Raw genomic sequence first — 15,618 nt, forward strand, 5'->3', positions numbered from 1 at the left:
TTGGGTACACTGCAGGTGATGAACTTGGTGGGCTCGCCGAACTCGGCGGCGCTATTAGCGCTTCACGGCATGGCAGTCGGATTCAATCAAGCTTGCAAAACTCATTAACGATGAGTTTCAATAGTAAGAACAAAACGCAAAAGCCAAGGTCGTCTGCTCTTATACTGGACATTGTTCCTGTCATTGAACTTGCAGCAGAACTAAGGAAAGCCTGGCATCAGGTCATGCACATGGATAAATCAGTGGATGTATACAATGACTATCAACACGAAACATAAACGACAAGCATAAAGACTACGAAGCCCAACAAACTACAACTGGCTCACCCACTCAAGCGCAGTCTCAGGCTCCAACCGCTTCACATAGTCCGTCTCGGTGAAGACATTCCTCACAACGCCCTCTCCGTCAACAAGTATAGTAGCGGGAATCGGAACTTCAAAGCTCTGGTCACCATAACTCTTCTCCCAATCAATACCGAACCCCTGCAAGATAGGGCGGAACGCCGCCGGCTGCTCCCAAACAATACCCAACTCCCTAGCAAACTTGTTCCCCACGTCCGAAAGCACCGCAAACTCGAGCTGATTCTTCTCGGCAACAGAGAGCGAACTATCCGGCAGCTGCGGCGAGATGGCAACAAGGGCCACGCCCTTTGACTTGAACTCGGGCAGACGTTTCTGCAGAGCACGCAGCTCCAGGTTACAGAAGGGGCACCATTCGCCGCGGTAGAAGGAGATCAGCAGCGGGCCTGTGCTGAGGAGGGAGGTGCTGGATACGGGCTTGCCGGTTGCGTCTTGGAGGGTAAACGAAGGGAGTTTCTGGCCGGGTTGGATGGCTTTGGTGGGGTCGAAGGTGTCGTGGAGGTCTTTGAGGCCGGTGGCGAAGGTGTTTAGGGCTGCTGCTGGGGCGGCTTTCTGGTACTCGCTGTAGGCGATGTCGAGGTCTGCTTTGAGAGACATGATGGTGACCTGGGAGAGGAGGATATCCTGTTGCTGAGTAGTAGATGAATGAGTTGAATAATGGACACTGAAAATGCGGCGGGATATCGAGGTGTTCTTATAGTTCAAGCCTTGTCCCCTCGCATCATCCCGACCCGCTGAGCACCGCAGTGATTTGTAATTGATCCGAGCATCGTGTAGATTAAATGATAGCCTATGGAGATTGTGCGGCTCGGAGGAAGAGACTCATTGGATTGCTGCATAATGAAGGTCAACTTCAGTTGAGAAGAACGCGGGTCCTCCCCGAGCTCGCCGAGTTCGGCGAGAAATGTCTCAGCAAAGCATCAATAGCCTATATGATAACCGAAGCAGAAAATGCTCATGAGAACTTAATTTGTCAACTGATTGATATAGTAATCAACGCTGGCGGGTTGTGAGTCCGTTGCAAATATGCCATGACCTGAAGGGATGGATGATAGGCTGGGTACAAAAGGCATCGCTCTTCTGCACCCACAGTTTATATCCATTCCTCAAACAACTCAGCATCCTACATCTGCATTATTTATCGGCAACCAATTCGGCAATCATTTCTTCAACACCATGTCCAAGCTCATAGCTATTACCGGCATCACGGGCACACAGGTGGAATCACCATTCCTCCAACATCCAGCCCAACTGATCAAGCCTTACTGACAAGCTGTGATATCCTAGGGGGGCTCCGTTGCAAACACTTACCTCGCTCTCCCCGGCTGGAAGGTCCGTGGCCTAACACGCAACCCAAGCTCACCAAAAGCCCAAGAATGGGCATCCAAAGGCGTGGAGATGGTGGCCGCGGACCTCAACGACCTCTCCAGTCTCGAGAAGGCCCTCCAAGGCGCAACTGTAATCTTCGGCGTGACCGACTTCTGGACCATATTCCAGGACCCCGAGAGTATGACCAAGAAGAAGCCAGGCCAGGATATAACGGAGTACTGTTTCGAGGTTGAAGTTGCGCAGGGAAAGAACCTCGCTGATGCCGTAGCCAAGATTCACAGTCTGGACAGGTTTGTTTTCAGCTCGATGGCGAGCGCGAAGACAGCGAGTAAGGGCAAGTTCGGCGGTATTTGGCACATGGAGTCGAAGGCCGTGGTGGTGAAATATATACAGCAGTCGCTCCCGGGCTTGAAGGATAAGTTTTCGCAAATCCAGGCTCCGATTTACTATAATCTGCTTTGGCAATGGGGTCTGCCGACGACGCCTAGGAAGGTATGGCTGTTGCACCTTTGTGCTGCCCATCCCAGCCAGCACTAACGAAGACCGCTCTAGGATTCCAACGGCTCGTACATCATTCAAGGCGTCGGCCCCAGCAACATCCTCGTCCCCTTCGGCGACGTCCAAAACGACTTCGGTCAATGCGTGAAAGCTGTGGTTGACGCAAAGCCCGGCACGAACCTCTTAGCCGTCGGCGAGATGCTCTCCTGGGATTCCTACCTCGAGACCTGGTGCAAGAGCCAGAATGTGCCGGTGGGTCGATATGTGGAACATACCATCGATTCGTTCGCACAGTTGCTTCCTGGAGGTCTAGGCCGTGAGTTTGGCGAGAATGTGCTCTTCGCGCAGGAGTTTGCGTATGATGGGGGAGAGGCTGGTGTGGTGAGACCTGAGCAGGTATGTTATGTTACGCTCTAGCCCTAATTCGAGAAGATGTCATAGACTGGGTTTCTTGCTGACGATAGCTTATGCAGTTTGGCATCGGGATGACTTCCTTCAAGGAGTATTGTGAAAAGACGGACTTTTCCTCTATCCTTTAGGGCATTTCCTCCTGAGAATCCTTCATTGAGCTCTGGATATTACCTGTTGACATGTTGACGAGATAACTATATATAGTCCGGACCAGAAAGACTAAACCCCCAAAACTCCTAGTAGCCCTGTATCATCTATAAAGCAAACATCCTCTACCTCTAAATCTCACTTCCATTACTGCCTGCCTTTCCAACCCCCATAGGACCAACCCCAACCCCTAAGATCGCCATCCCCTCTCCAAGCCCTTCGTAGATCCCCCCTGCAACACCCTCAACCCACCACCCAGCCGCCCCGGAAATTGCACTCCCCGGCTTCCCATCATACATATTCAACACCGACGTTCCCAAATTCACACTGCCCCTGCCAACCTTCTCAGCAACATATATTGCTGCTACCGTCACTCGCTCCGTCACTTTATGCGTGCGGTCATACCGATATAAATGGATCAAGACGTCTTTCATATAGGGCATTAAGTACTGCAGGAGGATGCAGAAGTAGATTATACTTGCAGCAAGAAGACGGTGGAGGTAAGAGCGTTGCAACGGGGGATAAGGAGCAGCTGCATGAGCATGCAGGTGCGGCGAGCCAGAGATACCCATGCCCGTGTCTGGCGTGAAAGCAGGCTTTAGTTTCTCTGGGAGACTGCGGCGGAGAGTTAGGGTTTCGTCGCTGCTTAGGTCATCGGGGAGTGCGGAGAGAAGGTAGGTTATGGAGTCGAGGTACAGAGAGCGGACGAGGCGGCTTTCGCAATTTGGTTGTTGGGCTTCGAAGTTTGCGTACCGGAGGAGGTTGAGTGCTGTATCTGGATTCAGCTACCAGTCTTGCTTGTACATAGACGAATGGTCCCCAGGGGCACGTACCTGGACTCACTCTGTTCCAGCGCAAGCCTGAATCAACCTCGCAGTTCCCTGATGCGCCTACCGCCAGGATGTCCCTGTTGGTATTCCTAACATCTTCCTCGCCGAACGAGTCATCTGAGTTCCGCGCTGTGCTCGCGCTACCGGCGGACGAAGGGCGCGGGGTACTAGCCCCTGTTGCGGTGTTCGAGTTGAAGGACATTGTGTTTGACTGTGAGGGTGTAGACGGGGTAGGTTCGGCTCTGATGAGTGTGTAGCGAGAGGATGTCAGACGCTGCTTGATGACGGTGGGGAGAAACGGTGGGAAGAGCGAGAAAGTCGGCGGACAGCCGGAAGTGTCGCCCATGGGGACTTCGGTCATGAGTTCCGGGCTTAGAGGTATCTAGGTATGGTTGGATAGATAGGGTTGGGAGGGGATAGAGGAGGTTGGAGAGTCTACCTAGGGTAGTAGTGGAGAGGAGGAAATGATACTGATAAGACGATCATTTTTGAAGGAGAAAGAAGAGGGGAGGGATTCACCCCGCTGTGGCGGCTAGCGGCAGTATGAGCATAAGAAAGGTTTCATATAGAAAGATTGGAGGGAGAAAAGCAGTCTAGAATCTAGATTGAATAAACGTTGGGGCAGAAAGCGGTTGCGAATCGGACTTGGCTGCATTTCACATGCTTGGGGCCTCAACTGCATATGCGCCTTGTACTGGAGAGGCTCGGACTGGAAGGAGTCATGGACTCGGAATACTTTCGAACACCTGTCACCGCAAGCGGAAATGCGACCAAGTCAACTGCGCCCTATGATTCCATCTCAGCCAATCGGAGACCCTTGGAGGTCGTACTTTACAGTACGCCCTTTGCCATCACTCCACCTCAATGCTACCATAAATTAGCCAAGATGTAAGCACATGTGCGCGTATAAACAGAGTCCTTTCCCCATGAGAGCAGAAGAGCTGAAACAAGAAGAGTCAGATGTCGAATATACCCGAAATGTCATTATCTATCTACAGGTCGAAACTTTTACTCGTGACCAGCACACCACCACAGCGCACGAGATATGCTCACATTCCGGTTCTACCCGCAGCCTCGAAGTGAAGATCTGGAGGGACCGTATCAGACATCATCATGTCCGGTTGCTTCGTGGCCGGGATGGGTATCGGAGCAGTTGCGCCACTCGTTACAGCCGCCATATCCATAGGGTCAATGGCATCAAAGCCGCTGCCATCATCAACTCCAAAGCCCAGGCCCTGCAAGCTGTCCAGCGGGACCTCCTCTTCATAACGATTGTTCAGGTGTTGAAGGAACTCCGGATCGAAGCCCATCTGTACGAACGGATCGGCAGACGTGCTGAGCGGTGTCGAGAAAGACGAAACCCCGGCTGACGCGGTACTGCCCCAGTCGACCGACAGCCCAGACGGTCGAGGTGCTGCAAACATGCCAGCACTGCCCGAAAAGCTACCGGATGAACTACCGGGTACACTTGGCGCAGCCGAGGATCGGCCTGTTCCAGGGATAGCAGGGCTCTGAAACCCGGAGTTGGGATAACCCGTGCCGTATGACTGACGGACGCATACTGGCGGTTGTCGGAGTCCTTCTTGCGATGCAAATGGTCGCTGCATGCCGAGGTTGGAGAATTGTATATGTTCTGAGCCTGGCGCGGGCTCAAGACCAGCATCGCGTTTGAGGATACTCAACCAGAGAGGATTATCGGCACAGGTCTGGTTCCATGGGTCATCAGATCCGTATACTATTTGTCGGCCACGATCTTGAAGCATCTGGTCGGTCGGCACGATGCCATTCGGCACACTCTCTTGGATATACGCAGTGAGTTCCGTTTTGAGGCGGTCAAAGCAATTGGCATCCTTAGGTACAGCGAGACCAGGGGCAGCCTTTTGTCCCGAGGAAGTGTATGGATCAAGAGTGTTGCGTTCGTGGCCAATAAGATACGGAGGCATGGCATTCTCGACAAGGTTTTGCACGACGGGTTCGAAACCCCAGTCACCCTGCCACTGGACCATGTCGGCACCGTTCTTGAAGTGGGTAGCAAGATGATCCGCTCGACCTTTCCATGTTGTCAAGGTGATTCCGCAGAAACCACATCGAGAAATAATCTCCGTGGTATGACTTCGCCATTGATCCATAGACGGATCAAACCGCACGTTGTGCATCAAGCGAAGATGTTGGTTGAGATGGTCTTTTCGATAGAATGTTCGTTCTGCAGCGCTTTTCTCCGCACAGGTGCTGTAGTTGTGTGCCTCAAGATGATCATTATCTGGATCAACAGCCATGCAGAACACACAGCGATTGGCACCATTGATGAAGGCTACACCTCCGTGTGGTGCGCATGTCCATTTCTCGAGGGCCAAGTGCAGGGACTTCTCATGTCGCTGCCAGTCATACTTGGTCTGGAAGGAGTCGGCACAGAAAGTACATTGATATATACGTGCGCTTTTGACTTTTTGCTGAGCAAAGGTGTTTGCAGGTGTTGAGGCCTTGCGCCGGCGACGTCGTTCTTTGCGCTCCATTGAGCCGAATGACCCTAGGGAGGAGCGATGGGAAAAGGCAGAGGCAAAAGAGAGGTCAGATAGGGAGCTATGGCTGGCAGAATGACTGGCTTCATGGCTGCTAACAAGGGAGGATGCGTCGAAAACATTTGAGTTAGTATGACTTGAGTCATTGCTAGACCCAGTCCTCCGAGAATGGGAGCGCACGTGACCGCAATGGGACCCCTGACGTACGTCAAAGGATGTGTCTTCTAAAGCCCGCAAAATGTTGGAGAGGGCAGCGGGTTCGTTTTCGGGAGGAGAGTACTTCCAACGTTCCAAGGGCGTCATGAGTGTGTGATCGATCTCCGGTTGTCTGGGAATCTCAATTGCGCCCGGCACAGGTGAACTGCTCCGAGGTGTAGGTCGGATTTTCCCGCGCCGTCTAGCATTGGCAAGCCAATTTGTAATTTGAGTCCGCTTCAATCCTGTACGTAGCTTCAATTCCTCTTTCTCTTCTTCGGTCGGATATGGATGGTCGCTATGATCATTGAGCCAAGCCTTGAGGATCCGAACGGCCTCTCGAGAGAGACGGGAGCTGCTTTTCCTCGCACGGGCGTCGACGTCTTCTGCAATGCCGGAGAAAGACTTGAGCGCCTTTTTGCCGGTTAAGCCTCCTGTGGGGATATATATGTTCTCGGAGATGGGATGTAACGTGTCCACGCCCGCGAATCTGCCCTGAGGCATGGTTTGAGTGAAACTGCATTCGCGGTACAGCGAAATACAGCAAGTGCAACCACTTTTTTGCATCACTCCTCGCTTGGCGATGAAGCAGTCCAGCCCCATGTTTTTGCAAAAGTCGCATGGTTCTTTGGCACGACCCATGGGGTGGACGCCCTCGGGATCCGGAGTGTCAGCCATGAACCCCTCAGAAGCGCTTTGGCCGGGTAAAGAATCTGGAAACTCCGCCTGGTCTTGGAGAAGAGAATGATAATTTGCGGCGGCATCGTTCTCGTCTATTTCGAGGTGATCCGAAGCGACATCGTCGTCCGGTACGAAAGAGCCCGAAGCAGCCTCATTGAAGTCGAAGAACTCCATTTTCAATGTTCTCAAGGTATTGAATCAGAGCTTCGATATCTCCACGAGAGTCGCAACGACAGACGTGGTTTAGACGAAGAATTCAATGAATGGAGAGAGATAGCAATAGCGCGAGAAGAATGAGAATGGGAAATGTAGACCGACAAATGGAGGATGAAGGATGATGGGCTGAGGGAGGGGGTGCCAGGTGGATATCAGAGAGTCAAGAGGCCCATGTTTTTCGTCTGGGGTATGAAAAGCATGCCGGACCCTGCTAGCGTCGTCTTCTACCAACTTCTTCTAGATTCAAGGCAGAAATCAGAGTATTCCTCTCTCTGATCATTCGGTCGCACGACCCCCAGTGCATAGCGGCGGCATCGCTCACGCGGCTTCCTGCGGCCTTGACCGACAGGTGGCTTTCAGCTTTGGCTCGCTTGGTGCAAGACTCGAGCGCTCAGCCCATCAGGATGGAAAGAAGCAGATCCCCTGCACGAACTAGATCCATGGATAGACGCGATAGAGGCTCGTTGGTGGAGGTGGAGGGGAAACTAAAAGACCTGCGCGCCCTTCCGTTGACAGCGCTATTCCTGATCCGGCTAGGCCCTCAGCCCGATGATTCATCGCAAACGGTATCGGAGTCTTTCTCCTCCTTCCCCGGCCTGGCCCTCGTTATCAAGCCACCTGTCTGGTTTCAAACACGAGCTATAATCGCAATTACTCTATTAATACTCGTCATGGTTCCTCTTCATGATGGACTGGCTGATGCGTCTGACGTCGATGCAATGGTCTCTGGACGCTTTTAACTTTGTTGAATACGATAAACACAGCAGACCTAATTACGCAGGTCAGCTATCAACATAAACATTTCTACATTCGGTTCAAATACTATCATGCCCATATTAGACCTTGCTATGCGAGCCCGGTCGGAGCTAGTGACAACTCAATGCGAGATAGGTTGCCGGACTGTTCGCTTATCCCCCGCATACATTCTTCAATCCAATGGTAACAACACCTTCGAAAAAATCTCATGTACACTTCGGAATGCAGACACCACTAAAATACAAGCCTATCAACAGCTGCCGATCTAACTGGATCTATTGCAAGAAAATGAGGAAAGAATTGTGCTCTTACTTCCTCGAACCCTTTGCAGAACTCGCCTGAAGAATGAACGTTGCATGTTCTACAGATGCTGCCTACTAAACAGACAGACAGACAGACAGCAATGGGAAGTGGCGCATGTCTTCAAAAGCCTTATTCTAACACCCAGGCTTTGTCTTGATATTAGAAACCCAACTAATAACCATATTTCTTATTGAATTCATCTGCCACTTTCTTCGTTGTCTTGATGATCTCAACACAGCCAGGGGAATCAGAATGACAACAGACAGAGACCTCATAATCCTTTATTGGCAGCGGCACGACAACCCCGTCAATGCTCGTCACGGACTGGTCCTCAAGCTGTTGCCGAACATGTTTTGCAACATCGGCAGGGTCCCATGGCTTCTTCTTCCGGTCAATCACAAGCATCCCTTTAGAATCATATTTGACATCACCATAAAACTCAGCACGGAACTCGATTCCCAAGTCGTTGGCAGCCTTCTCCATGTTCGTCCCAGGTAATCCGAACACTGGGACTCCCTTGGGGATCCCCAACATGACGGCCTTTGCCACTTCATAATCCCTGCACATCATTCCATAAAGCACGCCATGAGGCTTGACGTGGTTCAAGCGCACCCCCTCGCGGTCCAAGAACCCTTGAAGGGCACCCACTTGGTAGATAGTGATTGCTGTGAGTTCTTCCGGGGATAGCTTCATCTCGCGCCGTCCGAACCCTTGGATGTCTGGTAAACCGGGATGGGCTCCCACCAGAATATTGTGAGCTTTGCAATTCCGTACTGTTTCCTGCATGATCAGAGGATCGCCAGCGTGGAAGCCACATGCGATATTGGCGATGTCGATCAATGGAAGGAGCTCAAGATCCGGGCCACAAGCCCAATTCCCGTACTGGTTGACCGATCGCATTAGCATTGATGGTTACGGGGAGCTATAATATGTGAAAGACGGCCATGAGATGAGGTGAAGACGTACCGCTTCTCCCATGTCACAGTTGATAAGAGCCTTTTTCTTGATTGGAGCCATGACGATTGTTGAAGCTTCCGCGGACCACGTTTAACTTGGACTCGTATCCCGAGAGGTCCGGCCCGGTACTTATACGCAGAGCTCAAACTCGTTCCGAACCGGGGCGCGAAATATGGGGGACTCCTCAGAAGTTGTGGCGGGGTGGGGGACTCGGGGAGGTTGTCCCTATCAGTTAAGTGCCGATCCTCTCCGTCGAGCCGAATGCCCAAAGTCTTCGGCGTCATTGTGCAATCACAGCAATTCCGAAGTGTCCGGAACTGCTATCGATAGCCAATTTCCAGTATCATGGAATTGGGGTCATCCCTGTGGAATTGGGGCCTTCCCCGCAGAGAGCGTGAGAGTGAGGGGCTACCAAGATAAAGAGGGAGTGGCCACTTATAACCAGCACGAGTGCCGGCTCTCGCCAGATACGACCACCCACTAGAGACTAATCATGGAGTCATTAAAAACACTTCTAATTGCCAATCGGGGAGAGATTGCTGTGCGGATCCTGAAGACTGCAAAGTACGGACCGAAGCCTTGCCACGAGAACACGCGGCTGATCTTGTCCAAGGAAGCTTAACATTCGAACTATCGCAGTCTATACCGAGCCAGATGCTGCATCGACGCATGTTCATTTAGCAGACGAAGCGGTTCTTCTTTCTGGGGCGCCGTCCAAGGCATATATTGATGGGTTAGTTGGGTATCCTCTGCTCAAGCAATTTGCTGACCGTGATCGAGTCACCAAATTATTGAAATTGCGAAGCGGAAGAATGTAGACGCAATCATTCCAGGTTATGGGTTCCTCTCGGAAAACTCGTCTTTTGCGAGGGACGTCGCCAGCGCCGGTCTAGCCTTCGTTGGACCATCACCAGAGAGCATCGAAGCATTTGGGCTTAAACACACAGCGCGAGAACTTGCAACGAAAGCCGGTGTACCCATAGTTCCTGGGTCGCAGGGGTTGGTTACAAGCGAAGATGAAGCTGTCACTGTTGCGCAGAGTCTTGGGTTTCCCGTACATTCCCATCTCCTGCCTCACATTGGACGCTACTGACACTCAGCAGGTTATGCTTAAAGCCACCGCTGGCGGTGGCGGAATGGGCTTGCTCACATGCAACACAGAGAAGGAAGTCCGAGAATCGTTCCAGACCGTACAATCCAGAGGTGAAGCTCTATTTAAAAACGCTGGGCTCTTCATCGAGCGTTACTATCCGTCTAGCCATCACATTGAGGTCCAGGTCTTTGGAAATGGACAGGGTAAAGCTATCGCCATCGGCGAGAGAGAGTGCTCCATTCAGAGGAGACACCAAAAAGTGATTGAAGAATGTCCAAGTCCCTTTGTTGTTAGGAATCCAGATCTCAGGAAAGGCCTGTGCGACGCCGCGGTTCGCCTCGCTGAGTCAATTGGCTATGGGTCTGCGGGAACAATTGAATATCTCGTGGATGACGAGTCGGGTGGCTTTTTCTTCTTGGAGATGAATACCCGTCTTCAAGTTGAGCATGGAATCACAGAGCTTTGCTACGGGGTTGACTTGGTGGAGCTTATGCTTCAGCAAGCGAATGCTCAGTTGTCAGGCAAAAAGGGTCTTGAAGCAGAGTTCCTCTCAAGCATTTCAATAGGCGCTCCGAATGGCTCCGCCATTGAGGCTCGAGTGTATGCGGAGAACCCAGTCAAGGACTTTGCTCCTTGTCCTGGAACCTTGCAGGATGTAGAATGGAAGGAAATCGAGGGATCTAGGATCGATACGTGGGTATACAGGGGAATCAAAGTGTCCGCGAATTATGGTAAGCTCTTATATTAGTGAAGTACATGCTGAAGGACCTAACAATAGATAGATCCTCTTATTGCAAAGGTCATGTATCATGCGCCGAGCAGACAGCAGACCATTGAAGGACTGAAGGACATATTGACTGGGTCACGGATTTGCGGCCCTCCCACTAACCTCGGGTTCCTGGCTGAAATTCTCGCAAGCAAAGACTTCAACGCCGGAAACACCTTGACCAAGTTTTTGAACAACTTCGAATACAGTCTGTCCGCCATTGATGTCGTGTCTGGTGGCGCTTACACGCTTATCCAAGACTGGCCCGGCCGTCCAACAGTAGGAAAGGGCTTCTGTCATTCTGGTCCAATGGATTCTGTTGCATTCCGCATTGCAAATGCCCTGGTGGGCAATCCTGTCGGTCTTGAGGGCTTGGAGATTACGTTGAGCGGACCAGAACTACGCTTCCTCGGCCCAGCAGTCATCTCACTCTGCGGTGCACCGATTGACGCCAAACTGGACCACGCCCCCATACCCATGTGGTCAAGGATAAAGGTAACAGCAGGTCAGCGCTTGAAGATTGGAAAGACCACGGGCAACGGTTGCAGAGCTTATCTAGCCGTATTTGGCGGATTTCTCAACGTCGCCGAATGGTTCGGCTCAAAAGCTACTGCGCCTATGGTTGGTGTTGGTGGCTACCAGGGTAGACAGCTTACATCAGGAGATTATCTTGCTATTTCAGGCCAGCTCCCTGAGTTGGATAGCGAGCTAAGTCTGCCTGGGCACCTCATCCCTCAGTACCCTGACAGCTGGGAGCTTATGTCGATGCCAGGACCGTACGATGAAGGGTATCTTACCCCCGAGAGCATTGACATGCTCTACAACGCAGAATGGACTGTTTCACATAACGCTGCGAGAGGTGGGATCCGTCTTCTTGGCCCTAGGCCGGAATGGGCCCGTCCGGATGGAGGAGAGGGCGGCGCCCATCCTTCCAATCTTATTGAGTGCGGATACTCCATCGGATCCATCAACTGGACAGGCGATGACCCAGTGATCTTCCCCCAAGATGCGCCAGATCTTGGTGGATTTGTGAGCAGCCATACTATCGTCAAGGGAGACTTGTGGAAACTGGGGCAGGTCAAGGCTGGAGACAGTCTCAACTTCAGGGCTACCTCTCTGGAAGACGCACTCTCGGCGCGCAATGAGCTGGAGAGATTCATCGCTGATATTGTGCAGTGCTGTCAGAAAAAGAAAGGGTTTGGTGCCATAACCCCTCTGAGCTCCTCTTTGCCGCCAGCATTGACAGCTTCAACACGGGGATCCGGCGTTGTACATCAGATTCAACAGAAAGGCAACCAGCCGCTTGTTTCTTATCGCCAGGTGAGGATATCATAGTATCATCAAAAGCATTCTCTTTACTAAACCCCACAGGCCGGAGATGACTACCTGTTGATTGACTATGGCATCGGCGCCTTTGATCTAAACCACCGTTACAGAGTCACCGCACTCAAAAAGGTGCTTGGCGAAGCAACAGGCGAGATCTCTTTCTCAACCGGTCTAACAAACATGGTCGGCTGCGGGAACTGTAAGTCTTAATCGCACAGCCCTAGTTGCCTACTAACCAGAACCGCTTTTACAGCCCTAATGCTTTACTACAACGGCACCAAAATCCCCCAGCAAAACCTAATCAATTACCTCTGCGAAATCGAAACTCAACTCGGCGACCTCAGCCGCGCAAAGATGCCCAGCCGCCGCTTCAGACTCCCCCTAACCTTCCAGAGCAAGCGCCAGGATGACGCGATCAAACGCTACATGGAGACGCAGCGCCCCTACGCCTCCTACCTCCCGGACAACATCGACTTCGTCGCGCGCAACAACGCCTTCACCCGCGCCGAGTTCGAAAACATCTACCTCACCGCCAGCTTCATGGTCATATCTGTCGGCTTCTTCACGGCCCTGCCGCTCGCCCTCCCCGTCGACCCGCGGCAGCGCATGAACTGCCCAAAGATGAACCCCTCGCGCGTGTTTACACCAGCAGGCCAAGTCTCGTGGGGCGGCAGCTGCCTGGCAATTTATACAGTGGACTCACCGGGCGGGTACCAGATGAACGGGATGACGATCCCCGGCGTGGACATTCTCGGCTCGAAACGCGGGTACACGCCGCAGAAGCCGTGGCTGTTTGAGGACTTTGACCAGATCACGTTCTACAAGGTCAGCGAGGAGGAGTATGAGCGGCAGCTTGCGCTGTTCCAGAGCGGAAGGTACGAGTATGAGTGGGAGGAGGTCGAGTTTGATATGGCGGAGCATAATCGGTTGCTTGCGGAGACTAAGGAGGAAGTTCAGAGTATCCGGGCGAGGCAGCGGAAGGCGCAGGCTGAGATGGATTTGCTGGAGAAGGAGCTGCTTGAGCGGTGGTCCAGGGAGAAGGCTGAGCGCGGGGTTCCGCTGGATACGGTCGAGGAGATGCTGAAAGGTTTGTTCTACTGCTTTTGTGCGGTCTCGGGGGTGTCAAGATGCTAACATAAGGGCAGACCCTGGTGTCACCACGATCGAGGCTCCGCTCAATGCAAATGTATGGAAGGTTGAGGTGAAAGAAGGTGACAAGTTGGACAAGGACCAGATTGTCGTGATCCTCGAAGCAATGAAGCTCGAGATCGCAGTGCGCACGGAGTCTATTGCTGTTAGCTCTGTTGTTGAAAAAATCCTGGTTCAGCAAGGTGATTCTATCGAGGCGGGAAAGCCTTTGATGCTTGTTAGGAGGGCCGAGGGTTAAACTGTAACGCAAGTCATCATGGACCTTGCAGTGTATCATTATCGTTAGCTATTAAGCTAGAGAGTTTAGTGTACATCAACCCACGTGCTAATAAGCATTTATCAAGAGTCCGTAATGCAAGATGGCAAAGTCATCACCACCAGAAGCTAACGCTAATGCCTGCCTTCAATCCCCTCACATAATGCCACCATCCTACAGGTATGTAAAGAGACTCTCCCTCTTTCAGGACCGTCTCCACGTACTCTGCCTGCTGGAATCCCGGCCACATAGCCTCCCACTGCTCCGACTCAGCTGGGGAGAGTTCAATGGCAGCGACATCAACCTTTGATGTATTCGACATGTCAATCATACGTGCCGTTGAGGCGTCATCGCCATCTGCGCCAGCCAGAATAACGCCTGAACTTGCAGAAGAATTGCTATTCCGTCTCTCTTTAGTGGAGGTGACGGCTTCCATGCCTCTAGGGTGGATCTGCGAAGCCGGAGTATGTGGAGAATAGAGGCGGATGTATTTGGCGCCTGTGACTTGGACGAGAATGTTGTGGTAGGGGTCGTGGTGGAGAGGGGATATTGTCCAGGAAGGTCCAATCCAAGTGTTTATGATTGGGTCACTCGGTGGACTAAGAAGGTCGTCGTCAACGTCGTCTTCAGTACATCTGTCCAGTCCTCCATTGATGGAACCGTTACTCGCCGCCTTCTTCTTCTGCTCCTCTTCTCGTTCTTGAAGCTTCTTCGCATACACTGGCGTGTCCGGATCTGGCGCCGGCGGGTCAATGTAGCAAAAGTCCGGGACGGAGATGTCCTTGCGCAGAGCGGGTATCTGACCGAGAAGATCATGCTGAGCCAGATATCCGGTTTGATTGGCATCTTGGTATTCCTCATTCTTGTTTTCGACCGGAGAGTGCATCGCGGTCCTCGACGTCGACGGATCGCGCCAAATAAACCTCTCAACGAACTCGCTGAACTCTATGATCCGCTGTCCCCATCCCTCATCCGTATACGACCTTCCGATTTCCACAGGAACCAGCCTGCGTCCACCAAAGGTCCTATCGAGCCAGTAATCGCGCGACGCCCATGACCTGCTCGACATGGCCGGCCAGTGCTCCACCGCGTTCGTAATAACCAGCGGCGTCTTGACATTCTGTATATGCTCCTCCATGTAATCAAAGCTCGGCTCTGAGACGCGAGGAATCGGATACTTGAGGCTCGGAGCCGGGACGGCATCGGGAGGGAACAGCGGAGGGGAGAGCTTCCGTCGTTTGGAGGCGCGGGATGGGCTGTCACCCAAGTCTGTTCTGTTCAAGTCGTCGCCGGTATTGAGATTATGGGGTCGTGTAGCGGCTTGTAAAGCCGAGAGCAGAGACTCGATGACGTCCTCACGGAGCGGCGCGCCGGTCATGATCAGTGCTTTATCGAGGGTGTGGATTGCTGACGAGAGCCAGGGGGCCGTGGGGTCGACTCGGAGGCCATCGTTAGTGTAGCTGGCAAGTGTCTTTATCAATCGAGAAACAGCTGTGTCTTCATAAGCATGGTTATCCGCACGTCTGTCAGCGAGTCCGAGGTTATCGCAGATGATCAGGCAGGCTTTGAGGATGCTCGCGTCTGTATAGAGTCTCCGCCAGCAAGTTCCGACATCCTTGAAGGGAAAAACGCGTAGGTTCGCGTCAGCAAGCCGAAGACCCTCATTGGTGTTGTTCAATAGATTATCGCGAAGAACTTCAAGGTCATTGTTGAAGCACTGAAGAATCGGGTCGTCAGAGGCGGGATTTGTTATGGCGATGAGCGTAGCGGCGAGGACGTTCTGAAGGGCCATCTTCCGTGGTGGGTGGAGTGGAGATAGATGGGGTC

General features: G+C 52.4%; 7 protein-coding genes across 7 annotated transcripts; 2 read left to right on the forward strand and 5 right to left on the reverse strand.

The window, feature by feature from the left end:
* Window positions 1-311: 311 nt before the first annotated feature.
* DSM5745_01932 (peroxiredoxin-like family protein) lies at window positions 312-956 on the reverse strand (the record flags this gene model as incomplete). Its single annotated transcript, XM_026743948.1, has 1 exon — window positions 312-956. One exon carries the CDS (start codon window positions 954-956, stop codon window positions 312-314), a length of 645 nt encoding a protein of 214 aa, XP_026607111.1.
* Window positions 957-1,535: 579 nt separating this feature from the next.
* On the forward strand, window positions 1,536-2,725 carry DSM5745_01933 (uncharacterized protein; the record flags this gene model as incomplete). The annotated part of the gene is made up of 4 exons (XM_026743949.1): window positions 1,536-1,577; window positions 1,647-2,180; window positions 2,241-2,582; window positions 2,660-2,725. The coding sequence occupies 4 exons, from the start codon at window positions 1,536-1,538 to the stop codon at window positions 2,723-2,725; spliced, it is 984 nt and encodes a 327-aa protein (XP_026607112.1).
* A 418-nt stretch (window positions 2,726-3,143) lies between these two features.
* On the reverse strand, window positions 3,144-3,935 carry DSM5745_01934 (uncharacterized protein; the record flags this gene model as incomplete). The annotated part of the gene is made up of 3 exons (XM_026743950.1): window positions 3,144-3,193; window positions 3,223-3,513; window positions 3,578-3,935. 3 exons carry the CDS (start codon window positions 3,933-3,935, stop codon window positions 3,144-3,146), a joined length of 699 nt encoding a protein of 232 aa, XP_026607113.1.
* Window positions 3,936-4,623: 688 nt separating this feature from the next.
* Window positions 4,624-7,143, reverse strand: DSM5745_01935 (putative homeobox and C2H2 transcription factor; the record flags this gene model as incomplete). Its single annotated transcript, XM_026743951.1, has 1 exon — window positions 4,624-7,143. The coding sequence occupies one exon, from the start codon at window positions 7,141-7,143 to the stop codon at window positions 4,624-4,626; it is 2,520 nt and encodes an 839-aa protein (XP_026607114.1).
* A 1,272-nt stretch (window positions 7,144-8,415) lies between these two features.
* DSM5745_01936 (LamB/YcsF family protein) lies at window positions 8,416-9,261 on the reverse strand (the record flags this gene model as incomplete). The annotated part of the gene is made up of 2 exons (XM_026743952.1): window positions 8,416-9,126; window positions 9,211-9,261. 2 exons carry the CDS (start codon window positions 9,259-9,261, stop codon window positions 8,416-8,418), a joined length of 762 nt encoding a protein of 253 aa, XP_026607115.1.
* Window positions 9,262-9,694: 433 nt separating this feature from the next.
* On the forward strand, window positions 9,695-13,773 carry DSM5745_01937 (bifunctional urea carboxylase/allophanate hydrolase; the record flags this gene model as incomplete). The annotated part of the gene is made up of 8 exons (XM_026743953.1): window positions 9,695-9,765; window positions 9,815-9,934; window positions 9,982-10,255; window positions 10,305-11,025; window positions 11,077-12,380; window positions 12,432-12,585; window positions 12,640-13,473; window positions 13,532-13,773. The coding sequence occupies 8 exons, from the start codon at window positions 9,695-9,697 to the stop codon at window positions 13,771-13,773; spliced, it is 3,720 nt and encodes a 1,239-aa protein (XP_026607116.1).
* A 133-nt stretch (window positions 13,774-13,906) lies between these two features.
* On the reverse strand, window positions 13,907-15,583 carry DSM5745_01938 (putative JmjC domain protein; the record flags this gene model as incomplete). Its single annotated transcript, XM_026743954.1, has 1 exon — window positions 13,907-15,583. One exon carries the CDS (start codon window positions 15,581-15,583, stop codon window positions 13,907-13,909), a length of 1,677 nt encoding a protein of 558 aa, XP_026607117.1.
* Window positions 15,584-15,618: the final 35 nt, after the last annotated feature.

This window comes from Aspergillus mulundensis (assembly GCF_003369625.1).
Source record: "Aspergillus mulundensis strain DSM 5745 chromosome Unknown scaffold_1, whole genome shotgun sequence".
Taxonomy (NCBI): Eukaryota; Fungi; Ascomycota; class Eurotiomycetes; order Eurotiales; family Aspergillaceae; genus Aspergillus; species Aspergillus mulundensis.